The 24415-nt window shown below is 34.9% G+C and overlaps 2 protein-coding genes across 3 annotated transcripts in view; both read right to left on the minus strand.

Annotated features, from left to right (window-relative positions):
- SNCAIP (synuclein alpha interacting protein) overlaps positions 1-24415 on the minus strand; it is a 252789-nt gene that overhangs the window by 160281 nt on the left and 68093 nt on the right. The window lies entirely within an intron of this gene.
- LOC141500120 (uncharacterized) lies at positions 5174-14985 on the minus strand. The gene has a single exon (XM_074203032.1). The coding sequence runs from the start codon at positions 6829-6831 to the stop codon at positions 5860-5862; it is 972 nt and encodes a 323-aa protein (XP_074059133.1). The 5' UTR covers positions 6832-14985; the 3' UTR covers positions 5174-5859.

The raw sequence follows: 24415 nt of genomic DNA on the forward strand, positions 1-24415 counted from the left end.
CCTTTTGCAAGTTTTTGAATTGCACATTTTTCTACCACCCTCCCTTCCCTCCCTGTGCCCATGGCAGCAAACAATCTGATATAGGCTATACATGTATAATCATGTTTAACATATTTCCATATTAGTCGTGTTGTGAAAGAAGAATTAGAACTAAGGAAGAAAAACTAAGGAGTAAAAAGTTTTAATAAGTGAACTTAAAATGCTTTGCTCTATATTCAGAATTCAGAATTCAGAACAGGTCTCTCATGATTGTCCTTGATCATTGAACTGCTGAGCGATAGACTATGTGTCTATCATAGCTGATCATCTCACAATGTTTCTGTTAATATGTACAATATTCTCCTGGTTCTGCTCTCTTGTCTTAGCAACTCTTTTCATGCTTCTCTTAAGTCTGGCCACTGGTGATTTCTTCAGAACAATAGTACTCCATAACATTCATAACTAGTTCAACCATTCCTCAATTGATGGGCAACCCCTCAATTTCCAATTATTTGCCACTACAAAAAGAGCTGCTATACAGGAAACAATTATAGTAATCTGCTGTTTGATATACCCAAAGAGTCCAGCTATTGGTATAAAAACTCTCTCTTTGATAAAAACTGCTCAGAAAATTGGAAGTTAGTTTGGAAAAAACTTAGATTAGAACCAACACCTCACACCCTATACCAAGATAAGATCCAAAATGGATACAGGATTTAGACATAAAAAAACAATACTATAAGCAAATTAGAAGATCAAGGACTAGTTTACCTGTCAGATCGATGGAAAGGGAAGCAGTTTATGACTAAGGAATAGATGGAGAACATCACTAAAAACAAACTAGATGATTTCAGTTACATTACATTAAAAAGCTTTTGCACAGACAAAACCACTGTAACCAAGATCAAAAGAAATGAAGTAAACTGGGAAAAATCTTTACAACTAATGTTTCTGACAGAGGACTCATTTCTAAAATATACAGAGAACTGAGTGAAATTTTCAAAAAAAAAAAAACCAAGCCATTCCCCAATTGACAAATGGTCAAAGGATATGCAATTTACAGCTGAGGAAATCAAAGCAATTCATAGTCATATGAAAAACTGCTCCAAATCATTACTTATTGGAGAAATGCAAATTAAAGCTTCTCTGAAGTATCACCCTCACACCTCTCAGACTGACCAATATGACCAGAAAGTATAATGATCATTACTGGAAAGATTGTGGGAAATCTGGGACACTGTTACATTGTTGGTGGAGCTGTGAACTCATCCAACCTTTCTGGAGAGCAATTTGGAATTATGCCCAAAGGGCATTAAAAATGTGCATACCCTTTAATCCAGCAATACCACTATTGGGTATATACCCTGAAGGGATGATGAAAAAGGGTTAAAAACATTACTTGTACAAAAATATTTATGTCAGCCCTGTTTGTGGTGGCAAAGAATTGGAAATCAAGTAAATGTCCTTCAATTGGGGAATGGCTTAGCAAACTGTGGTATATGTATGTCATGGCACACTTTTGTTCTATTAGAAACCAGGAGGGACAGGATTTCAGGAAAGCCTGGAGGGATTTGCATGAACTGATGCTGAGTGAGATGAGCAGAACCAGAAAAACACTGTACATCCTGTACACATGGGGGGCAATGATCAACCTTGATGGACTCGCTCATTCCATCAGTGCAGCAATCAGGGACAATTTGGGGGGCTGTCTGCAATGGAGAATACCATCTGTATCCAGAGAAACAACTGTGGAGTTTGAACAATGATCAAGGACTATTACCTTAAATTTAGGAAAAAAACTGGATATCTAACTGTCTGATCCTACTATCTTTTATACTTTATGTTTCTGCCTTAAGGTTATGATTTCTCTCTCATCACATTCAATTTGGGTCAATGTATACCATGGAAACAATGTAAAGACTGACAAATTGCCTTCTGTGGGGGATGGGGGGAGGGAAGGAAGATTGGGGAAAAATTGTAAAACTCAAAATAAATAAAATCTTTAATAAAAAACTTAAAACATTAAAAAAAAGAAAAAAAGAGCTGCTATAAATATTTTTGTACATGTGGGTCTTTTTATGATCTTTTGGGGGAAAAATACCAAGTAGTGGTATTGTTGGATCAAAGGGTATGCATGGTTTTATTATCCTTTGGGAATAACAAATTGCTCTCCAGAAAGGCTGGATCAGTTCACAGCTCCACCAACTGTGCATTAGTATCCTAATTTTCTCACATCCTCTCCAGCATTGATTATTTCCTTTTTTAAAATCATTTTAGCCAATCTGGTAGGTGTGAGTTGGTACCTCAGAGTTGTTTTAATTTGTATTTATCTAAACAATAATGACTTGGAGCATTTTTTATATGACTGCAGATGGTTTTAATTTCTTTATCTGAAAACTGCTTATTCATATCTTTTTATGAAATGGGAACTGATTTGTATTCTTATAAAATTGAATCAGTTCTGTATATATTTAGAAATGAATCCTTTATCAAAAATACTAGCTGTGAAAATTGTTTCTTATCTTTTGCATTCCTTTTAAGCTTGTTTGTGTAAGTTTTATATGTGCAAGAAATCAAAATGAATTATTTTGCAATTTATTATGTTCTCTCTTTCTTCTTTGGTCATAAACTTAGCCTTATTCCATAGATCTAACAGATAAAGAATTCCTTGTTCTCCTAATTAGTTTATGGTATCATTCTTTATGACTAAATCCTAAACCCATTTTGATCTTTTTTTGGTATATAGGATGTGAGATGTTGGTCTATTCCTACTTTTTTTGCCATACTCTTTATCATTTTCGTAGGAGTTTTTATCAAAGAGTTCTTATCCCAGAAGTTAGATTCCCTGGGTTTATGTTACCACTGTCATTAACTACTGTTTCCTTTGTACCTAATCTATTCTACTGATCCACTTCTCTATGTTTTAGCCAATACCAAACAGCTTTGATGATTGCCACTTTTTAATATGGTTTTAGATTGGTTTGGCTAGGCCACCTCCCTTTGCATTTTTTTTCATTAATTTCCTCCAAATCCTTGACAAAATAATTTTTGGTAGTTGGTATGGCACTGAATAAGTAATTTGATTTAGATAGAATTGCCAGTTTTATCATAATAATAGCTCAATCTAAGCATGAGCAATTGACATTTTCTTATTATTTATGTCTGACTTTATTTGTGTGAAAAATGGTTTGTAATTATGTTGAAATAGTTTCTGCATTTGTCTGGGGAGATAGATTCCCAAGTATTTTATGTTGTCTACAGTTACTTTAAATGGATTTTCTCTTTCTTTCTCTTGTTGTTGGACTTTGTTGGCAATGTATTGCGATAATGAGTTTATTTTATATCCTGCAACTTTGCTAAAATTGCTAATTGTTTCAAGTAGTTTTTGAGCTGATTTTCCAGGGTTCTCTAAGTATACCATCATATCATCAATATATCCTTTATATAACCCAGGTCTGAAAATAAGCTTTAGTCAGGGAGACATTAGGTCATTTCCAGTCTCTGATAAATACTGACTGGGTGAATCCGGGCAGACAGGCCTCTTAAGTTTATAATTTGCAGTTGCTGATCTGCATTGGTGGTGGAGCTTACACAGCAACAATCCATTTGCCCAATGTCCTGGAGGTATTCCTCTCAATTTTTTTTTAAAGCATCATATGGCACTTACTTGACAGTGATCCTTTCCTCTATAAACAAGACAAGTCTTCCTCCCCTTCTGATCATACATTTTAGAAATTAATTTTTAGCATTTTTCACAAGTCATGGTTTATATGTATGTTGTACTTTAGATGCCCTGAAATGATTCATTGACATTGTTTTGTTCCATTATTCAAAATCTATGATTCATAAGATCACCAGTAACACATTTGTAAAACTATGAGGTTTTTGTGCCAGTGAGTAGTTTAGGATTATTGAAAGTTCTGTGGGTACCATTTACAATCTAGGTCATTCTCCTCTACCTATTCAAACTTGGACTCATGTAGTTGCCCATCTACAACACAACCATGACATGTGAAAACAGAAAAAATCCAATTTAGGAAATAGATATGACTTTTTTTTTGTTTCTTCCTATGTGACTTACTTGTTCCAAATCTTTTTGGGAACTTTTGTAGTATTTCAGAGCTTAAAACAACCAGCAAATTAGGAGCTAGAGTTTCAGAACATGTGATTTCATCAATACAGGTAACTCCTTACATGACAGAACTTCTTTGATATCTTCTCTGAAATGTATAGTTTTTAGAGAGCTATCTAGAGCATTACAAAGTTAGGTGACTTGCTAGTGGTGTTAGAGGGAGAATAAGCAAAACATCTACAAATAGAAACATCTAAAGGATCTCACCTTTAAGAAATTACTTTTCACTTGAACTCTTCCTTGTACATTCTCTGATGTGGCACATATCCTTCTTGAAAAAACTTACCTTATTCTTTTGCTAATAGCAATCATCTGAACATCATTGTGCACAATTATCATTTTGATTGTATATTTTAAGAAATAGTATGTAAATTTTAATGAGCATGGGAGACCTGTTTTGAAGCTGAATTTTATCATAGCAAGTCAAATGTAATCAATAAACAAAATGAGGTTTTATTTGTTACTATAGGAAAGTTCTGAAAATCTGCTTGCTAACCTTCTCATAGGTTAGGGAGAGGAGTGGATAATGGGAAAAGAAAAGGAAAAGAGGGTAGAGGAAGGCAGAGAAAGAAGAGGGGAGACAAGAGAAACAATAGGCACACTGTTTCTGAACATTTAGCTTTTTTAAAAATAGCATTGTTAATAGACATAAGAAGATGGTATATACTTAATAAATATTTATTCATCAAATGAAACTGTAGTCAGTGAATTACTTCATTGATAATAAGTCTTGGAATCAAACAAATATAGTAGTTTTAAAAATCTAAATAACTAATGCTATATCTTTCAAATTCATGATTTAACCAAATTAAAAATGAAAATTATTTTGAAAATTCATTCCCTTGTTTTTCAAGGAATAATTAGACTTACACAATTAGAAGAAAACAAGACTGCAAGAGATTAAAAATCTGTGCTAATTTTAATAGGGGAAAATCAATTTTAGAAATTATAAAGTACAATTTAGCAAATTCTATTTCAAAATTCTTTATTCCAATTCTTAGGCAGCATTGTTAATTAATAAGAGAGTTGCTACCTAAACAAAATGAATAAAGACTGCTTCAAATTTAAATAGAATATTATTTTTGTTTTAAAAACCCAAGAGATTACATTATTGATTTATTTCTTATATACTATATATATGTTGAGACATTTCAAGAAAAGTAATAGAGATGAACAATAATTTATGACTATCATGTATCCTAAAGAGGAATTACAGCTCACAGGAATTGAGTATCACCCTAACATTAATCCTATTATTATTATTATTATTATTCTCTTGCAAAATGTCTTCTTACACATAGCAGGAGTTTAATAAGAATATTGATTGCAATTTTTTCACTGAATCTCCTAGAATTCTATGAAGATTGCTTTTATGTAAGGGTAATTTAAGTTTTCCATAATAATCATTTTTATAACTGAGAAACACAATAAAAACAGAAATAACAAAAAACAAAAATTAGGATTTTTTTTTTAATTTTAGCATATTTTTCATCAACTAGACCTAGTTCAGTTTCTGACAAATACCAGACAATTGCGTGTTGACCCTCATACTTCCCCAAAACTCATTTCAGTCGTCGGTACCCAAAACTTCTCTCTTTCAGTTTTCTTGAGATACCTGTTTTGATGTTTTGTTTTCCTGACTGAAAGGAATTTTTCTGTCAGTTGAGGAGAAATGGGAGATTTTTGCTTCCTTTAAATTAGGAAGCTTTCCCATTTTACTGAAATATAAAATAATGTGATTTTTGTTATTATGCATATGGACAGGAAAGAACATTTGTAGATTGTGTAGTAGATTTTCCTGTTTTTCTACAGCAGAAGGCCTCCAGCTTTACTTTGTAATTAACCAATATAAGAACATATGGACTAACAGCAGAAAAACCTGAAGAAAGAGCTGTAAGCAAGGCTGGAGTAAAGGGATAAGATTCCAAGTTTTTATAGAAACAAATAAAAACAAAGTGGGAAATCCACAGAGAGGTAATCAGTAATGTCAACAAAATACTGACTTTAGCTCCTCGAAAGATTTCAATTTCTGAAGCATCATCTCCCATCCAAATGTCACCATATGTTAGTTTCCTTTGCTCCCAAAGCAGGAAAATAATCCAAAAACAAACAAAAACTAAGATGGTCAAAGGAAGAAGATCAATAAGAACTAAAAATATTTTCTCATAGTAATATTCTATCTGTTGGTTTTCAAAATCAGTCTCACAATCCAAGTTAAGCCGCTTGGTAGACAACAACCTGGTGTCATTTGCTGCATTCAGATGTTGGGGCTTTTCAGTAAAATATAAAATTGGAATACAAATTCCAAATCCAGTGATCCAAAGGATGGCAACTGCCTTTAAATGCCTTTTCTGAAGGTTCAGGTTTAGAGTTTCACTTGAGGGATGGACAGTTTGGTACAGCTTCTGATGATAAAGTACAGCAAAATATAACATGAACCAAATAGCAAGCTGAGTGGTCAGAGTCTCTGTGAATCGGAGAATTTTGCAGCTGGCTGAGTCCAACATGCCACCAGAGGAATAAAAAATTTTCATGATATTCACAACCAAGTTTTTCAGGAGGTGAACAAATACAAGACTGAAAATAAGCAAGAAGGATGGTTGTAAAGGTCCACTGATACATCTCCTTGAAGAAAAAAATAAGCAACTATTCCCCATAATGCTCACAAAAATGAGAATGGCGCAGGTGATGATCTCTAGCATGTCTGCCAATGACTCCATTACCTCCAAAATATCTATTCTCCCAGGCTGAATCCCTTTAGGATTTTTTAAAAGATTTTTTTAAATGGCAATATTGGCAAAAATAAATGACTAAACAAAAACACCTTGTGCTCTTATGGCATATGCCTAACAGACCAAATATAACATAATTCTGTTGCTCTAAGGATATTGCTCCAAACAGATCTCACTAAGTGCTTCCCGAAAGGACTGTATCTTATCATCTCAAGGGAACATTTCTATTATGAAAAAGCACTAGGTATCATCATTTAATTAAAAGTCATGGGAATATATTAATAGCATCATAACATGCACACTGTCCTATAGTTTTCTGACAAGAATGAAAAGAGGAACAGAAATTTATTGCCTAGAGATTCTACAGAAATATTTATTTTGAAGCTGTATGAATGTTGACCAATGAGTTAACATTAATCTTCTCCACCCATGGTTCTGGGGGAAAAAATGAAAAAAAAGAAATCAAAACAATTTCTCACGTTATCTAGCCCATGAAGATTTACAGAATACTTTCCTTATGACATTCCTGTTACATAGGTATTTCAAGTATTATTATAATTTTGGGTTGTTTGGGGTTTTTTTTGGCAAGGCATTAGGGTTAAGTGACTTACCCAAGGTCACACAGTTAGGAAATTATTAAGTGTCTGAGGCTGCATTTGAACTCAGGTCCTCCTGATTCTAGGGCTGGTGCTTTATTCACTGTGCCACCTAGCTGCCCTATTGCAAGTCTTATTATCCTCATTTTATAATGAAGAAACTGAGGCTCAGATAGGTTAAATGACTTGCCCAAGTTTATACAACAAATAAATGCCTCAGTCAGGATCTAAATCCAGATTTCTTCTGATTCTAAGTCAAGTATTTCTTCCACTATGTCATTCCACCTGTCTTAAAACTTTAGTTATGCAGTAGGCTTAAATTAGAAAGTTTACAAAACAAATCAATACTAGAATATTATCAATATATTTTTTAAAAATAGCAATAATGTATTGGTCCATTTCAGACAACAAATAAAAAAATTTCTATTTTCCCCAGAGGAAAAACTTTTAAGAAATACTTTACCTTATGTAATTTTCTGTTTAGCATATGATGACCAAAAAATAATGTGATAAATGAAAAGCACATCAGAAAATGTTATAAAAATATACCAATAGATTTTATCTGACACTCCAACCTACTGTTTAGACAATTATCTTGTTTAATAATCTTCCTTAACAGTTAGATGAAATCCTAGGTAGGTTTAGAGGGTGCTGAGCTTAACTGAAAAATCATGCTGTTTTATTATTCAGGTGATTATAGTTCTTGTTTCAGGAGTCATAAGGAAAATGAGTCATAAGGAGAAAATGATGAGGAAAATAAAGTGGAAGGAAGAATATGGACATACACTAAAATCATTTTCTGCATAAATTTAAGAGATGTAAACCCTTATCATAATAAGATGAAAAGAACCTGAAAAATTCCTTAGTTAAAAAACATTTAACTTACTTTTCAGGAGAAAAAAAGGGGCAATCAAAGGCAACTCTAATTCAGAATATAAATTCATCTGTAAGATATTTTGGCAATTGGGAGGAAAAATACCAAAAAACAACTCCACTAAGCTAATCATGGAAGTAAGCATGCTGGGAAAAAATCATTTCTTTAATTATTTTCCATAAATATCTGTTATCAAATATGTCCAGGCAAATAATTTATAAGATCAAAAAGCCATTCCCCAACAGATTAGCAATTAAAGAAGAAGCTTAAACTGAACTCAAAAGAACAATAAACTATTAATAATTATATGAAAGATTGTTTCAAATAACTAATAACCTGAAAAAGATACAAACAAAAAGAACTTTTCACCTCTCACTCAGAAAATTGGTACAGCTTAAAACATGTAAATCAAAGGGGCTGCAGAAAGATAAACATATAATAAGCTTTTGGTGGAGTTGTAAATTTTTCAACCATTCTGGAAACAAATTTGAAACTATGTTTAAAAAATAATTAATATGTCCATGTCTTTTGCCCCCCAAATCTCATTGCTAAATATAGATCACAATGAAATTAAAACTAGAGAAATATAGACATATATATCAAAGTATTCATATCGATATTTTTTATGATTAAAGAAAATGGGTGAAAAAGCATGTCCATTAGTCAAGGAATGGTCAAAACAAAATCATGTTGTAATCAACATAATGAAATATAAAAATTTAAGAAACCAAAAGTTGTATAACTCTGATAAGCATGGAATAGGAATATGTACATACACTAAAATCATTTTCTATGTCAGTTAAAGAGATGTAAGTCCCTTATCATAATAATATGAAAAGAATCTAAAAAATTCCTTAGTTAAAAACACGACTTATTTTCAGAAGAAAAGGAGGGACAATCAAAGGCAACTTCAATTAAGAAGTAAACAGATTAAAGTTAGCAGAGCCAGGAAAATGATTCACATAATGACAACAACATACCTAGAAAGAACAACAAAAACCCCAAATCAGGAAACTGAATATATACAATTACAATGACCAAGCTTGTTTCCAGAGAAGAAATAAAAAAAGTACCTCCCTTATTTCTTTGGGGGCAGCCAGGTGGTATAGTGCATAGAGTATCAAACCTGGAGTCAGGAAGATTCATCTTTCTGAGTTTCATAAATAATTACTAGCTGTAATACCCAGGGTATGCCACTTAGGCCTAATTGTCTCAGTTTCTTCACCTGCAAAATGAACTAGTAAAAGAAACAGCAAACTATTCCAGCATCTTTCAGGGCACTAGGTGGCTCAGTGGATGGAGAGCTGGACCTAAAGTCAGGAAGACCTAGGTTCAAATCCAACCTCAGACATATAGTAATTGTGTGACCTTGTTTTTGCTTTGTTTTACAAAAGTGGCAAGGGGTGGCTAGGTGGTGCAGTGGATAGAGCACTGGCCCTGGAGTCAGAAGTACCTGAGTTCAAATGTGACCTCAAACACTTAATAATTAGCTAGATGTGTGGCCTTGGGTAAGTCACTTAACCCCATTGCCTTGCAAAAAAAACCTAAAAAAAATAAATAAAAAGAGTGGCAAGTGAGCAATTAAACATGTCATCCCAAAAGATATATTCTTAATAGTTGAAAATGACAGGACAATAAATTGAAGAAAATCAGAAAAGATTTGCAAAGATTCCTATAACAGAATTTTTTTCTTTACCACCATAGGTAGTATAATCATCACATCTGATTCTTTAACAACATAATCCAACATATGCCTATAGGGAAGGTAGTGATGAGAAGCAGTAGATCAAATGCATACAGAATAGATCCAACCTTTAGGCAACACAATTGTTGAGGGCATTGAGGGATCAGTTCATGAGATATTGCAAAGAAGGGAATAAATACATATGATAAAAACTTAGATCTTATTATTGATAGTCTTGTTAGACAACATTTTGATCAAAAAGTGAAGCAACAAAAAAAGACATTCATCAAAGGTTTCATCATTGTGATGGAAGAAATCAAGTACAGTCTGAGTAAAGTCTTCTATATACTTCTTTTGTGATAACATGATAGCTGTATCAATTCCTGGATTATTGGTAAACTTCCTGGAAGACTGAAGTGACTACCCACAACACAAAACCAAGTAGATTATTAACCTAAAGAACTTGGATAATGGTATAAAAACCTGGGACAAAAAAAATACATATAGAAAATGAGTTGGTGGCCACCAGCTCAATGGCACAGTGGATAGAACATCAGCCCTAGAATCAGGAGGAACTGAGTTCAAATCCAGCTTCAGACACTTAATAATTACCTGGCTACGTGACCTTGGGCAAGTCACTTAATTGCCTTACAAAAAATAATGAGTTGGGCCTAGAATTAAGGAAAATAGAAAACTGCATTGACTTTAGGAAAATCTGAAATCCCTTTAGTAAATGTTTCTCCTGGAAACAAAATGCCATATTTTATATTCACCAGGAAACAGGTAGGAGGTTAGGCGGTAATGGGCCTGGAAACAGGAAGACCTGAGTTCAAATTTGGTCTCAGATACTTAATAGCTGTGTGATCCTGGGCAATCTCTGTTTGCCTTAATTCACTAGAGAAGGATATTTGTCATGAAAATCCCACGGATAGTTTTGAACAATGAACTTTGTCATTTAAAATTTATATTTATGGATACATACTTATATACATATATGTATGTATTTTTCCTCTAATATGCCTCTCATCTCCCCACACCTTTCTTTATTAGTCTGTATGTGATGCTATGGTGTCACATTGACCAAAATGGGGGAATATGAACAGTGAAGTATACTACATATATAAATATGTACATTTTTTAATATATGTAATATAGTTCACTGTTCACATTATATTGATATGCTATGTATGGTACAGGAGGTCTCACAAAGAGTTAGACATGAATGCATGACTGAACAATAACAACAAAAGTAGTGGTGCTTAGATACAAATCAAGTAATCTTACAATCTCTGAAGAAATAAAAAATGAGTATCACACAGAAGACAATGAAAAGGTACATGTTTGGTGTTTGGTCTGCAATATATATCAAACAAGGAATGTCTAAGAACTGGAAAAAGCATATTATCAGAAAAACATGAGAGTAAAATAGATGGAATTGTCTTAAGGTGAGAACTACTGATAGTAGATGAACAGCCTTAGTAATCTACTGGTATCCTTGTGATGGAGGGCAAGGAAAACATTCAAAACATTGATTGGATCTGTAGGACACAGGCAAGAGACACAGGATAGGCCAGAAAAAATGGGTTGTAATCAAATGAAGATCTTATCTTTAATTACCATCATAAACTCCTGTTTCCATAAACAAATCCATATAGCCCTTTCATATTATCAGTTTATTTCATTAGGGTCCTGTCCACAGAGGGCCTTTTGACAATACTCATGTATCTTAGTAATTTCACGGGTTTTATCCCAGATAAAGATATTTGAAGTAACATTTGAAAAATCCAATGTCATGTACCTGCTATCTTCCTTTATTTTTGCTCAGTGAAGTTTGGTAGTTCCAATAGGCTCCCCCCCCCTTTTTTTAATTGACAAGGAAATATTAAGCTTGCTGTAAATATGAGGGGGGTGGGGCATAGGTGGGTGTCACAATAAATTACCCTGATTTGTAGGAGTTAGTCCTAGTGCAAGAAGATTGACTGCCTTAGTTTGGAGATGTCAGACCTAGGTTCATTATGAAGAAATCACTGGGACTATCCTACTAAGTCTTAGTTATATTGTTCTCATCTCCTGCTTTTTGAGTGTCTCTGTTTAAGCCATAAAGCCTCTTCTTTGGGATCTTCCATTAAACATACCAAATAAAAAGTGTTATCATTTTTAGCATTGTCCCACTCATCTAATCCTTCTGTAAAGTTCAATTAGTCCCAGCAACAGATCTTGATAGCTCTTCTAGATAAGGCTGGATTACTAAGTAAGGAATTTATTTGAGTCAGAAAAAAATCCATCAAGTACAAATTCACTGAATTCTATGTATTTAACATGGTAGTTAGATGGCACAGAGACTAGACTGCCAGCCCTGGATTCAGGAAAACCTGAGTTCAAATTCAACCTCAAACACTAACTAGCTGTGTGATCCTGGGCAGGTCAGTAACCCTATTTACTTCAGTTTCCTCTTCTGTAAAATTAGCTGGAGAAGGAAATGGGAAATTATTTCAGTCATCTTTGCCAAGAAAAACTCAAACAGAATTCATGAAGAGTTGGACACAACTATAATGACTGAGCAATACCAACAACAAGACATGTACCTAACATTAGGCTAGACACCATGAAAGACACAAAAGTAGAAAAATAACCTAATTACCACTCAAATGTCAATTTTGACTATGAAGTCATGTAAAAAGAAGTGATAATTGGAGCCATGGGAATGGAGGGAATAAAATAAAGATCAGAGGACCGAGGACAAAGTATTGGTAGAAACCCACATTAGGTGCAAAAGATGGAAGAGGACTGAATAAAGGAAAGCATAACTTAGTTACTAAAGGAGAATGAGAGCCAAGAAAGTACACTGTGGAGGAAGTGAAAGTATGAGAGAATTTCAAGGAGTAGAAAGTAAATTATGGGAAATTTTGGGAATTCTACTTCATGGAAAATACAAATAGCAAGGAAGGAATGTGTAGTTTATCTGATCCAAATCAAAGATGATGTTATCCGTAAATTTTACTAATCTATAGAGCTGGGTGAAAAGAAGATCATTAGGTAAATGTTGGAAAATTACAATAGAATTTTGAAAAATGTAGGGGTATTAAAAGGTATAGCCAGGAAGAAGAAAAAAGTTAAAAAAAATAGAATCTTAGATTTAGGTACACAGAAAACCAAATTGTTTAAGTCCTTAAGCCAGAAAATATATCACTAAGAGGCAGTCATCATCAAAATCTCAGTTGAAAGGAACCTCAAAATCCATTTTCTCCAAACTGTACCTGAATAAGAATCAGATCTTACAAAATACCTAACAAATATTCATCCAGTGCTTTTTGGAAGACAAGTCTCAAATGTGGAGAAATACACTACCACTAAGGAAGCTCATTCCACTTCTGGATAGCTCAAATTTTGAGTTTTTCCTTACATCAAGCATAAAACTTCTCTTTCCAAGATACACCCTTGTTATTAGTTTTGCCCTGAGGTCAAGTGCTTCACCTAACAATCCCTCAAACAATTGAACAAAATTATTCTCTCCTCCATGCTAAACATACTCAGTCCCTTTATCTGATCCATCTATGGGAGTCCTTCACTCTCCTCTAGGTATTCTCTATAAATTATTGTCCTTACACTGGGTTTACTTCTTCAACTTGCATCAGGAATGACTTTGGAAAAGACTGGAAAGAAATACTATATCCTGTTTTTCCCCTACCACATTGGGTAACTGGGAGGTTGAAGCTTCAGGGAAGCTTCAAAAGAAAAAAAAAAAAACTTCCACTGAAAACCAAACACTGGCGATGCCAACCAAACTTAGCTGAGGTCATATGAGAGCTGAGGAGCTCAAAGGGTCTCCAGTGTTTCAATTTATTTTGGCATGCGATTTAACACACACACACACACACACACACACACACACACACACACGGAGATGAAGAAGAACTAAGAGAGGGAATGTATAGGGTCTAGGCTGTTTTCCAAATTTCAGACTGCTGAAGATATTTATAATTTATTTTAACTTGGTTCAGATGTAGATGCTTTTTTTGTGTGGCTTACAGAAACCCAGGTTTCCCCAAATGCACATGGGCAGAGCTAATATTAAGGATTTGGTCTCTCTAAATCACAAAGTACCTTGGATTACTGTTAATTAGAGACTGCTGTTATTTTATGCAAGTTTAGGTCACAGAAAAGAGGAAATCTTGTTTCTTCAAGCATCAGATTCTCACAGTAGCACTAAGATAAACAAACTTCACAGGGAGAGGTATGCACATTTGCATCTTTAAATTGACTATATAATATAAATAACTGCCTTCTAAAAAGAGATGTCTGAAACTTGATTCTATGCCTACTTTGGGACAAGGGCAATGCTTCATTTTAATGAATAACAGGATAGTGCCTATGGGAGGAGGCAAGGCTTTCTTTACAGATGGACTGAACTAACTCAACAAGATGATTCAGAGTGAAATATTTTCTGAGCTGGGCTGATTTGCTCCCATCCAAGAAAGGAGTGCCACAGAAGCCAATATTTGCAGTCAAGCAGGTCACAAGAGAAAGAAAGAGAAAGACAGACAGACAGACAGACAGACAGACAGACAGAAAGAAAGAAAGAAAGAAAGAAAGAAAGAAAGAAAGAAAGAAAGAAAGAAAGAAAAGATTGTAATGGAAAAATTGACATTGTTTTTTACTTGGAAACAATAAATTCCTGTGGCTGCTCATACCTTTCTTCAATTCTAGGATGATAGAATTTAAAGCTAAAAGTTACTTCAGTGATAATTTAATCCAGTCCAGTTCTTTTTTTTTTTTAATAAAAATGGAAAATGGAGTTCCAGAGGAAGAAGGTGATTTGCCCCGAGGTCAAACTGTTGATAAGTGGCAGTGATCAAATTCTGTCCTTTACATTAGTCAATGCTGTATTCCTTTTTTTTTTTTTAGGTTTTTGCAAGGCAAATGAGGTTAAGTGGCTTGCCCAAGGCCACACAGCTAGGTAATTATTAAGTGTCTGAGGCCGCATTTGAACCCAGGTACTCCTGACGCCAGGGCCGGTGCTCTATCCACTTCGCCACCTAGCCACCCCTATGCTGTATTCTTTAAAGCAATTTCTTGGGAATGACAGAGGAGGAACCAAATCTGTCTTCAACTTTTGCCCTTTTAAAAAGAATCTCAGTTGAGATAAACTGCTCTCACTATAGAATAAGAAAAATGCAGGGTGGCTAGGTGGCGCAGTGGATAGAGCACCGGCCCTGGCGTCAGGAGTACCTGGGTTCAAATCCGGCCTCAGACACTTTAATAATTACCTAGCTGTGTGGCCTTGGGCAAGCCACTTAACCCCATTGCTTAGCAAAAACTAAAAAAAAAATGCAATTGGGTATGGGGGTTACACACATACATACACACAAACACATTTTTGCATATTTTCAAAGATACAACGGGAAATGTAGATATGAGTTCCATGACATTTAGTCAGGCTGGTGGTATCAGAAGTGTGGGCTTAGTGAGAGGCTAAAAGAGGTGAGAATAAACTCAGAGATTTCACAGAACCTTAGGGGGAAAGGTATGAGGAAGACTTTTTTTTTTTTTTTTTAGGTTTTTGCAAGGCAAATGGGGTTAAGTGGCTTGCCCAAGGCCACACAGCTAGGCAATTATTAAGTGTCTGAGACTGGATTTGAACACAGGTACTCCTGACTCCAGGGCCTGTGCTCTATCCACTGCACTACCTAGCCACCCTGTTGTTAGGAAGTCTTATATCAGAAAAATCTAAGTGATAGAATAACTCATAAAGGCTGAAACTAAGATTGCTCAGAGGAGTTTCTTTTTGTCATTTGTATGGAGCAAAGTATTCATATGTAAATTTAAAGACCGAAACCTTAACTTAAAAGTTTCCTAAAAAATACTCATTTCAATTGCATTTAGATCCATAGCACCCTTTATTCAGACAAAGACTGAATTCCCCTCCATTAGAAACTTTGTTTATTTAAAGAAATAAAATTTCTCAAGGGAATCAAGTATCAAAATTCTGAGTTACAGAATTGTTGGGCACAGATTTATCATAATTAAAAGCTTTGTCGGCTCTTCCAAATTTCTGCAGCCTTGCTTGTTTCTCAAGCAGGCACTAATCTACATGACTGGATTTTCAATTCAAAAACTGTCTGACAGACTATTTTGAAGACAATTATTTTTCTATTGCTGTAAAATAGTTAAAAATGATCCCAAGAAATTATATGGGTTTATCACCTGGAGAGTCCCCTAGCATCATGAATGTATGTTTGTAAAAAGCTAGAATTACAGGACTTCTCACTACTACTTTTTTTTTGTTTCTCTATTCTAAAAAAAAAGTAGTTATAAAACTACAAGCAAGGCCTAGTGTCAAATGAAGAATTTGAGAAACTAAAAATCTTTTTCACTGACCCCAAATTTCCCATGAAATCAAAGGTCTATAATTTCAATGCTAACAGTCTACCAATATTGCTATTTGGCAGCAAGACAAGGAAGACAATTGTATCTGAAAAATTTTAAATTATTATCACACAGAAGACAATGGGGAGGCATATATTGAGTGTGAGGAGGTTGTAACAAAAAAATCAGGAGCTCCAATGAAAAACATAATCAAGAATTTGTGCATTAGGGAGACAAGATGGTTGATTGCCTGGTAAGGGAATTTGGGATTTTGTCCCAGGACCAGTCTCCATCCTTTCCCACACTTTTTTCATGAAAGTCCCTATTGTGTCCTCTCTTTAATTTCTAGTATTTTTTTTGGAAAGTAGCTTACTCTTCTGATACCATGTCTGAGCTCAAAATGCTTTGGGCTTCCAATCCTTCCTAAAGTTTCCCTTGTTAGAGTATCGTAGGTGTTCAGCCCCTCTAATAGGTATCATGTAAGAAAGACAGATTTCAGGTCCCCAGAAGTGTCCCCAAACACAGGGTAGACTTTACACAAAATTCCAAACCTTCCCTTCAACCTTCTTTGCCCTCTCAAGAAATACCTCTGATTGAAGAATTACAGTTTTCTTGTATTATCCCTGATTAGGGGCTTGAAGCCAGGTCTATTTATTTGAAGTAATACTTGCTTCTCTGGCAAGGCCCCTCTCATAGTACCTGTGGTCTTTTCTGATCTGACCTAGTATGGCATGGATGGAGGAATTTACTGGTGCTACCCTTTAGATTTTTAATTTTTTTCCTATCCAGTGCTTTTCTTAGATCTTTGCCAGTTTTTCAGAAGAGCTGGGCACCTCTTAAGACTTTTCACATCACTGTCTAACTGGAAGCTCCACCATTTGACTTTAAGAAATTTTACTTCCTTCTGGTACATAAATTTCATCTGACTATCCACTTAATAGTATAGTTTCATTAAATGAACATGGGCCAAGTGGCTTAACATCTCAGTGTCCCAGATAACAATCTATGACTTTTAAATTAGAGAAGATAATCTTCACTGATAGAGAAACCTTCTTCATTATACCAATGAAATTACAGGGTGGGGGGGGTGGAGCCAAGATGGTAGACTCTCTTGGGTGTTCTCTCTAAAATATTTCAAAAACCTTAAAATTATGACTCTAACTAAATTTTTGAGAGACAGAACCCACAAAAAGATCCAGTGAGGCAATTCTCCAGTCCAAGGTAACCTGGAAAATAGTGGGAAGGCCCTGTTCCACAGGGTTGGAGGGGGCTGTAGCACACAGGAGAGAAGGACCTTCAGACTCCCAGAAACAGCCCCAGGGTGCCTGAGAGCGCCAGCTCCTAGCTGCAGAAACAGTTTCCTGATCTGCACCCTAGGGAGCACCAAGCACAATTTAGAAGATCATCAGGGAGAAGTCTGCCAGAGCAAGCACAAAGCCCAGGTCCTCAGCTTGGTGGTGGCACTCAATGCAGCTCAGATCACAGGAAGTGGAAGCAGTCCCATGGAGCTGCCTAGCAAGAGCCACCTAGTAGCCCTGAGTGCTCAGCTCATGGAAGATAAGGGAGTGGAGGGAGAATGCCAAGGTCTGTCCTCTGACCCTGGGACAGGACTCTGGGAATTTAATCATATTTAGACTCTGGTTGAAGTCAGCCCTGGGGCTTAGGGGTGTGCTTATGGCCATTCAAGAAACCAGGAGAACAGTCAGAGCCTCACATACTGAGGTCCTTGCAGGAGTGTTCCAATAACATCCCAAAGCTCAGGAAGCATCCCAAAACCAGGCAAAAACTGGGAAAATGAGTAATCAGAAAAAAAATGGAACCTGACCATAGACAATTACTTTGGTCCCATGGAAGATCAAAATACTCAGTCTGAAGGTGAGAAAGTCCAAGCTTCTGCAGCTAAAGACTCCAAGAAATATAGAAATTGGGCTCAGACTATGACAGAGCTCAAAAAAGATTTTGAAAATCAAATAAGGGAGATAGAAGAAAAATTGGGGAAAGAAATGAGAGAGATGCAGGAAAAGAATGAAAATGAAGTCAGCAGCTTCATCAAGGAGATAATGCTGAAGAAAATAACATGTTAAAAACCAGCATAGATCAAATGGATAAAACAGTTCAAAAAGTTATTGAAGAGAAAAATGCCTTAAAAAGCAGAATTGGCCAGATGGAAAAGGAGATAAGAAAAGTTCTCTGAGGAAAACAAATCCTTCAGATGTAGAATGGAGCCAAAGGAAGCAGATGACTTTGTGAGAACTCAAGACACAATAATTCAACACCAAAAGAATGAAAAACTAGAAAAGAATGTGAACTATCTCATTGAAAAAACAACTGATCTGGAAAACAGATCTAAAAAGTTAATTTAAAAATTATTGGGCTACCTGAAAGTCATGATCAGGAAAAGAACCTTGATCTCACTTTAAAAGAATTTCTACAGGAAAATCACCCTGATATCCTAGAAGCAGAAGGCAAAATAGAGATTGAGAGAATACACTGATCTCCCCTGGAAAGAGATCCTAAAAAAAAAAAAAACCCAGGAATATTATAGCCAAGTTCTAGAACTCCTAAGTCAAAGAGAAAGTATTACAGGCAGCCAGAAGTACACAATTTAAATACCGTGGAGCTGCAGTCAGGATTACCCAGGATTTAGCGACAACTACATTAAGGGCTTGTAGGGCTTGGAATATAGTATTTCAGAAGGCAAAAGAGTTTGGAATGCAACTGAGAATCAACTACCCAGCTAAACTGGACATCTTCTTCCAGGGGAAAAGATGGACTTTGAATGAATCAGGGGAATTTCAAATGTTCCTGTTGAAACAACCAGAGCTGAACAGAAAGTTTGATCTTCAAATTCAGGACTCAGATGGAGCATGGAGAGGGTAGACGAGAAGGGTAAATTATGAGAGACCTAATGATGATGAATTGTGTGTATTCCTGCATGGAAGATGATACTGATAATACTCATATGAATCTTCTCATTTAATAGAGCAGGTAGAAGGAACTTTTATAGATGAAAGCTATAGATATATCTTTTATAGGAGAAAGCTGAATTTGAAGATATAATATATAGTAAAAATGGAGTCAGTTGGTAAAAGGGAAATGTACTGGAGTAAGAGAAAGGAGAGTTAGAATAGGCTAAGATATTTCATATAGAAGAGATTTCATGTAGCTTTTGCAATGGTATAGAAGGGGGAAGGGGAGGGGGAATGAGGGAGCCCTCATTCTCATTGTAAATGGCTCAGAGAGGAAACAGCATACACACTCAATAGGGTATAGACATCTAGAAGAAAAAGGGGAGAAGGAGGGGAAGGGGGAGGGGAGGAAGGATGTAAATGATAGAGGAGAGGGTAGATCATTGGAGAGGATAGTCAGATATAACACAATTTCTTTTTTTACTTTCTGTAAGGTGGTGGGATTGGGTGGCCTGTCCAGGACCACAGGACTGAGTGGTTGGTGGGTCTCTGGGATGTAGGTTTGGGGTTTCTTGGCCCCAGGGCTGGTGCTCTGTCCGCTGCACCACTCAGCTGTCCCACAGCACATTTTTGAAGAGGCACAAAGTGAAAGGAGAGAGAAAATATAATAGATGGTAGTGGGGAGGATTGGAGGGAGGGTATTACAATCAGCAATAGCAACTAAGAAAAAATATGGAAGTAACTTTTATGATGGACTTATGATAAAGAATCTGATCCACCTGGGATAGAACTGATGGTATTGGAATACAGACTGAAACACATTTTTTTTTCTTTCTTTTACTTTATTTCTCATAGGTTTTATATTTTTATGGGGTAGGAAGTATTATGCTTACTCATAAGAATATTTTAGTAACATGTAAAGAAATTAAAGAAAATTTTTGAAACAAATTACAGGGAAGAAAAGAATAAGACATTTCAAGAAAAAATGCACTAATTCATTAAGTTTTTTGCAGGTGTTGAACATCCTGAAAAGGTATTCTCAACTAAATTCAAAATTTATTTAATTTTCTTTGGTTTTTGCAAGGCAATGGGGATAAGTGACTTTCCCAAGGTTAGATTTGAAGTAGTCCAGCTTTGAATTAGGCCAGCTTTGAACTCAGGTATTCCTGACTCCAGGGGCAGTGCTCTATCCACTGCACCACCTAGCTGCCCCCCAAATTCAAAATTTAAAATAATTCCATAAGTTTTATCTGAATTTTAACCAAGCACCACACATAAACATAAGATCTGACATTATTTCAATCATTCAAATCAAATGGAATTTCCAAGTAGAGAAGCTAGATTAAGACTAAATCCATCTAATTAATTGTATAGCAAAGTTATACAAAGGATGGAGCATGAGACTTAGAGTCAGGAAGATCCATATTCAATTCCAGTCTCAGATATTTTACTATCACACTGTCTGCCTCAGTTTCCTTATCTAAAAATGAACAGAATAACAGCACCTATCTTATGGGGTTATTGTGTGAATAAAATGAGATAATAACAAAGTACTCTATAAACCTTAAAGCACACTATAATTGCTATTATTAGTACTCATTTATTTTCCTTCAATTAAAAAAAAATCAGAGGACTTCTACTCTTTGTGATCTCCAGGTACAACTATCTATGAGTTTTCTAGTACTTAAATTTTATATTTCACACGTAGATATATTTTCAGTGTCACGAAGGATACAGGAGAAGGAAAAAAACAATTTTGGAAAATATGATCTAGTATTAAGAAATGAAAGCAGACAAAGTTTTGTAGTTCATTCTGAATATTTTCTTCAGGAACAAAACATGAAGATACATCAAAGAGCATCACAAAAATGAAATTCATTAATAACAGTCAGCAAACAATTGGCTCCCAGAATGAGATTACATTCAGAATTAGCTCTCTTTGTACAACCATCACAACCATTAACAGATTGGAGCAGAGGTCAACACCAAAATAGAATAAAGGATGAAAATGAGAAGATCATGTAATCAATTAAAAGAGTTGATGTGACTTTTTATACAAGTACTGACTCTGAAAAATGGAATGTAGATAAAAGTGAATTTAACTACCTTTATTATCATTATTTAGAAAAGTTTATTGGATATAAAACAGTCACCAAAGCAAGGTAACCAAAAGATGCAGAAACCAGTTCATTCAGCACAACCTTGATCTCCTTGCCAACTGAAAAAAACAGATATGGTAGTCAACAGCAATACCAACTTAAAATTTAAACTCCCTTGCAAAGCATTTCAAAGGAGCATAAAGAATATTACAAACATTATTGGCTCACAGAATATGTGAAAAGCAGTGAAGGAGAAAAATGGACCCACAAGAAAGCTTTGTAGAAAACCCAATTAAACCAAGCTATGCCAAGAACTTTATGAATTAACCTGGAAGGAAGACAAAAAATAGACATAAAAGTGGAACAGATCCACTAGTATTTTATAACAATCTGTTCTTAACAACAGTGGAATCACCACATTTAAACTTGTAATATCTCAATCCTTGATGTATTTCATGCAAAAGTTAAAATGATTCTTAATATGAAATCAAAAAGAGTTGCCGGGCATAATCAAATACATACAGAAAAAAATTCTTGCTAGAGGTAACATGATTTTAGAGATATTTAGGAATCAATTTTCAAGATATTTCAAAGAGGAGAAGAGTCCAGAAGAATGGTTTGTAATTTTCTTCCCCCTTATCTCTGGCTCCTGGCTTCTCTTGCTTCCTTCAACAATCAATTCAAATTCTCCCTTTAGCAAGAAGCTCTTTCCCATTCCCCCTTTCCTCCCTCATCTCTCCACTGCTAGTATACATCTTGCATATATAGTTGTTGGCTTGTTGTCTCCCTCCATTAGAGGAAGGAACTGGGCTTCTGTCCTTTGTATCTGCAATACTTAGCTTAATACTTAGGGACTTAATAAAAAGCTCATTAATTGAGTGGTTCTTTATTGATCAGAAAGAGGACAGAAGGCTGAGTTGTATTTGGGAAATTGTGTAGACTTCAGTGACCATAATAATTTTCTAAATTACTACTATTTTACTAACATTCTTGTGGTGATTTTATAAGGCTAGAACACAAAGAACAAGATAGTCTCCAAAGAATCTAAATTATGAGTGACCCAAAGGCAACAGAATTATGCATAGTGAGTGTAATTCAACTGCTACATATTACACCAATGGATGAGTCATGAACCAAAAATGAGGGATAACAGTCAGAAAACTCAAGTATTATGTTGAAATTGATGGAAGAATCAGAGAATTAAACTTCAGCAAGTTGGGTCAATCTTAATGGGATATATATGGAATGACATGAACAAGAATTATGCAGGCTGAGAAGCAGTAAATGGTATGGATCATCTTTGGATCTGGGGGAAAACAGAGGACAGTAAATGTCATATTTCTGAGAAGATAGACCCCTTAAAATACTTTTATAAGTTTTTTTCTGTAGATAATTGTGAAATTCAAATGAGAAATACAAGTAAAGCATTCTTATGAAGTTACTTTAAAGATCTCAGATAAGTTTAAAACATTTACTTATAAGAAAAATGCAAAAAGCCAAGATTCAGGCTGAAGGATTTATTTCAAAGGAGGCAAATATTCAAGCCTCAAAATACCTTATCCCTTATCATATTTATTCAGAATTTTTTTCTGAGTTCAAAAGTTCACAGCAGCAATTTATAAGGGTCTTAGTTCCTAAATCAGCCATAGTGAAAGTCCTGCTTTTAATCAGCACTCAACAGCAATCATTGTTTAATAAGTCTCATTGACAGGATATATAGCATGCCTACAGTTCAGTCATTGTTGAGATTATCTTTTTTTATGTTTGTAGTTTTCCAAAAGAAAACCAGAATGCCAACACCAATAACAAAATGAATTCCCACAAGCATTCTCTACTCCTCTTATCTATTTTGGATCAATCTAGATAAGTGCCACAATAAGTGGGCAACCTACTCTAGATGTATAGGAGGGAAGGAAAAACAAGCTATCATTCTAAAAAAAAAGGAATTTTTGCAGAAATATATTCCTTTAAGGGAAATCACATCATTTAATTTAATTATGTCAATACACACACACACTAGGGGAAGTAGTTAATCAAAAGAGGAAAGACAGAATCCATATGGCCAAATATTGCCACAGTATCCTAGATTTAGAAGTGAAATGTACTTTAGAGGTCAGCTAGTCTGGCACCTCATTTTACAGATGATGAAAATAAGGTGCAATAAGATTAAGTGAACTGCCCAAGGTTACACAAGTAGCGACAGATAAGATTTAAATCTGAGTGTACTGAATTCAAAGCCAATGTCCTTACAATTATCTCCAATGCCTTTCAACTATACTTTCTCTTAGTTTATGGGGTACTTTTAAATTTTTCTAGAGATTTAAGGGTTATAGAATGAAAGTAAAATAAAAATTTTAAACATCCATTATTCAAAATGATAGGGAATTTTCTTCTACTTTTATTTTTCAGAAATTAAATGGGGCACTTGTGAATAATAATGTTGATACTAGACTAGCAATCACTGGGGAATGAGTCTCAGCAATACTTGGAGAGCAGGAAAAAGTAGTTAAATAGTTCCAGAAAGATTCAGCCAGCAAAATATCTATAAATATATTAAGAAGGACAAAATATACAATGTATTCATAAATATTTTTCATTGCAAGATGTACCTTCACAACACCTAGTTATGAAAAAGAATACATAATTTATAACTAACTGCATCACTTACCAATGGTGACAGTATAATTGGTGTAAAAGATATCTCCTATGATGTTCTTGAGCAGAAGAGGAGTTAAGACAATGGGATGACAGTAGAAAATCTTTGTTTCATTGGAAATACTAGGGAATACTTCACTGAATACTTCAAAAATTTGTGATTTTTTTCAATATGGATATTCACTCTCCCAATACAGATCACATCATATAACTACTAACCACTGGAAACAAATTTGAAAATTATTTCATAAAAATGTCACTAGGGACTATCTTGCATTTGAAAATGACAGTGTATCCACAAGAAAATAAAACTTGAGGAGAGTCATAATGATTGTAAAAATATTTTAATTTTGTTCAATTTCTTGTTTGAAATATGTGTGTGACAAATA

Source organism: Macrotis lagotis, chromosome X (assembly GCF_037893015.1).
Source record: "Macrotis lagotis isolate mMagLag1 chromosome X, bilby.v1.9.chrom.fasta, whole genome shotgun sequence".
Classification (NCBI taxonomy): domain Eukaryota; kingdom Metazoa; phylum Chordata; class Mammalia; order Peramelemorphia; family Peramelidae; genus Macrotis; species Macrotis lagotis.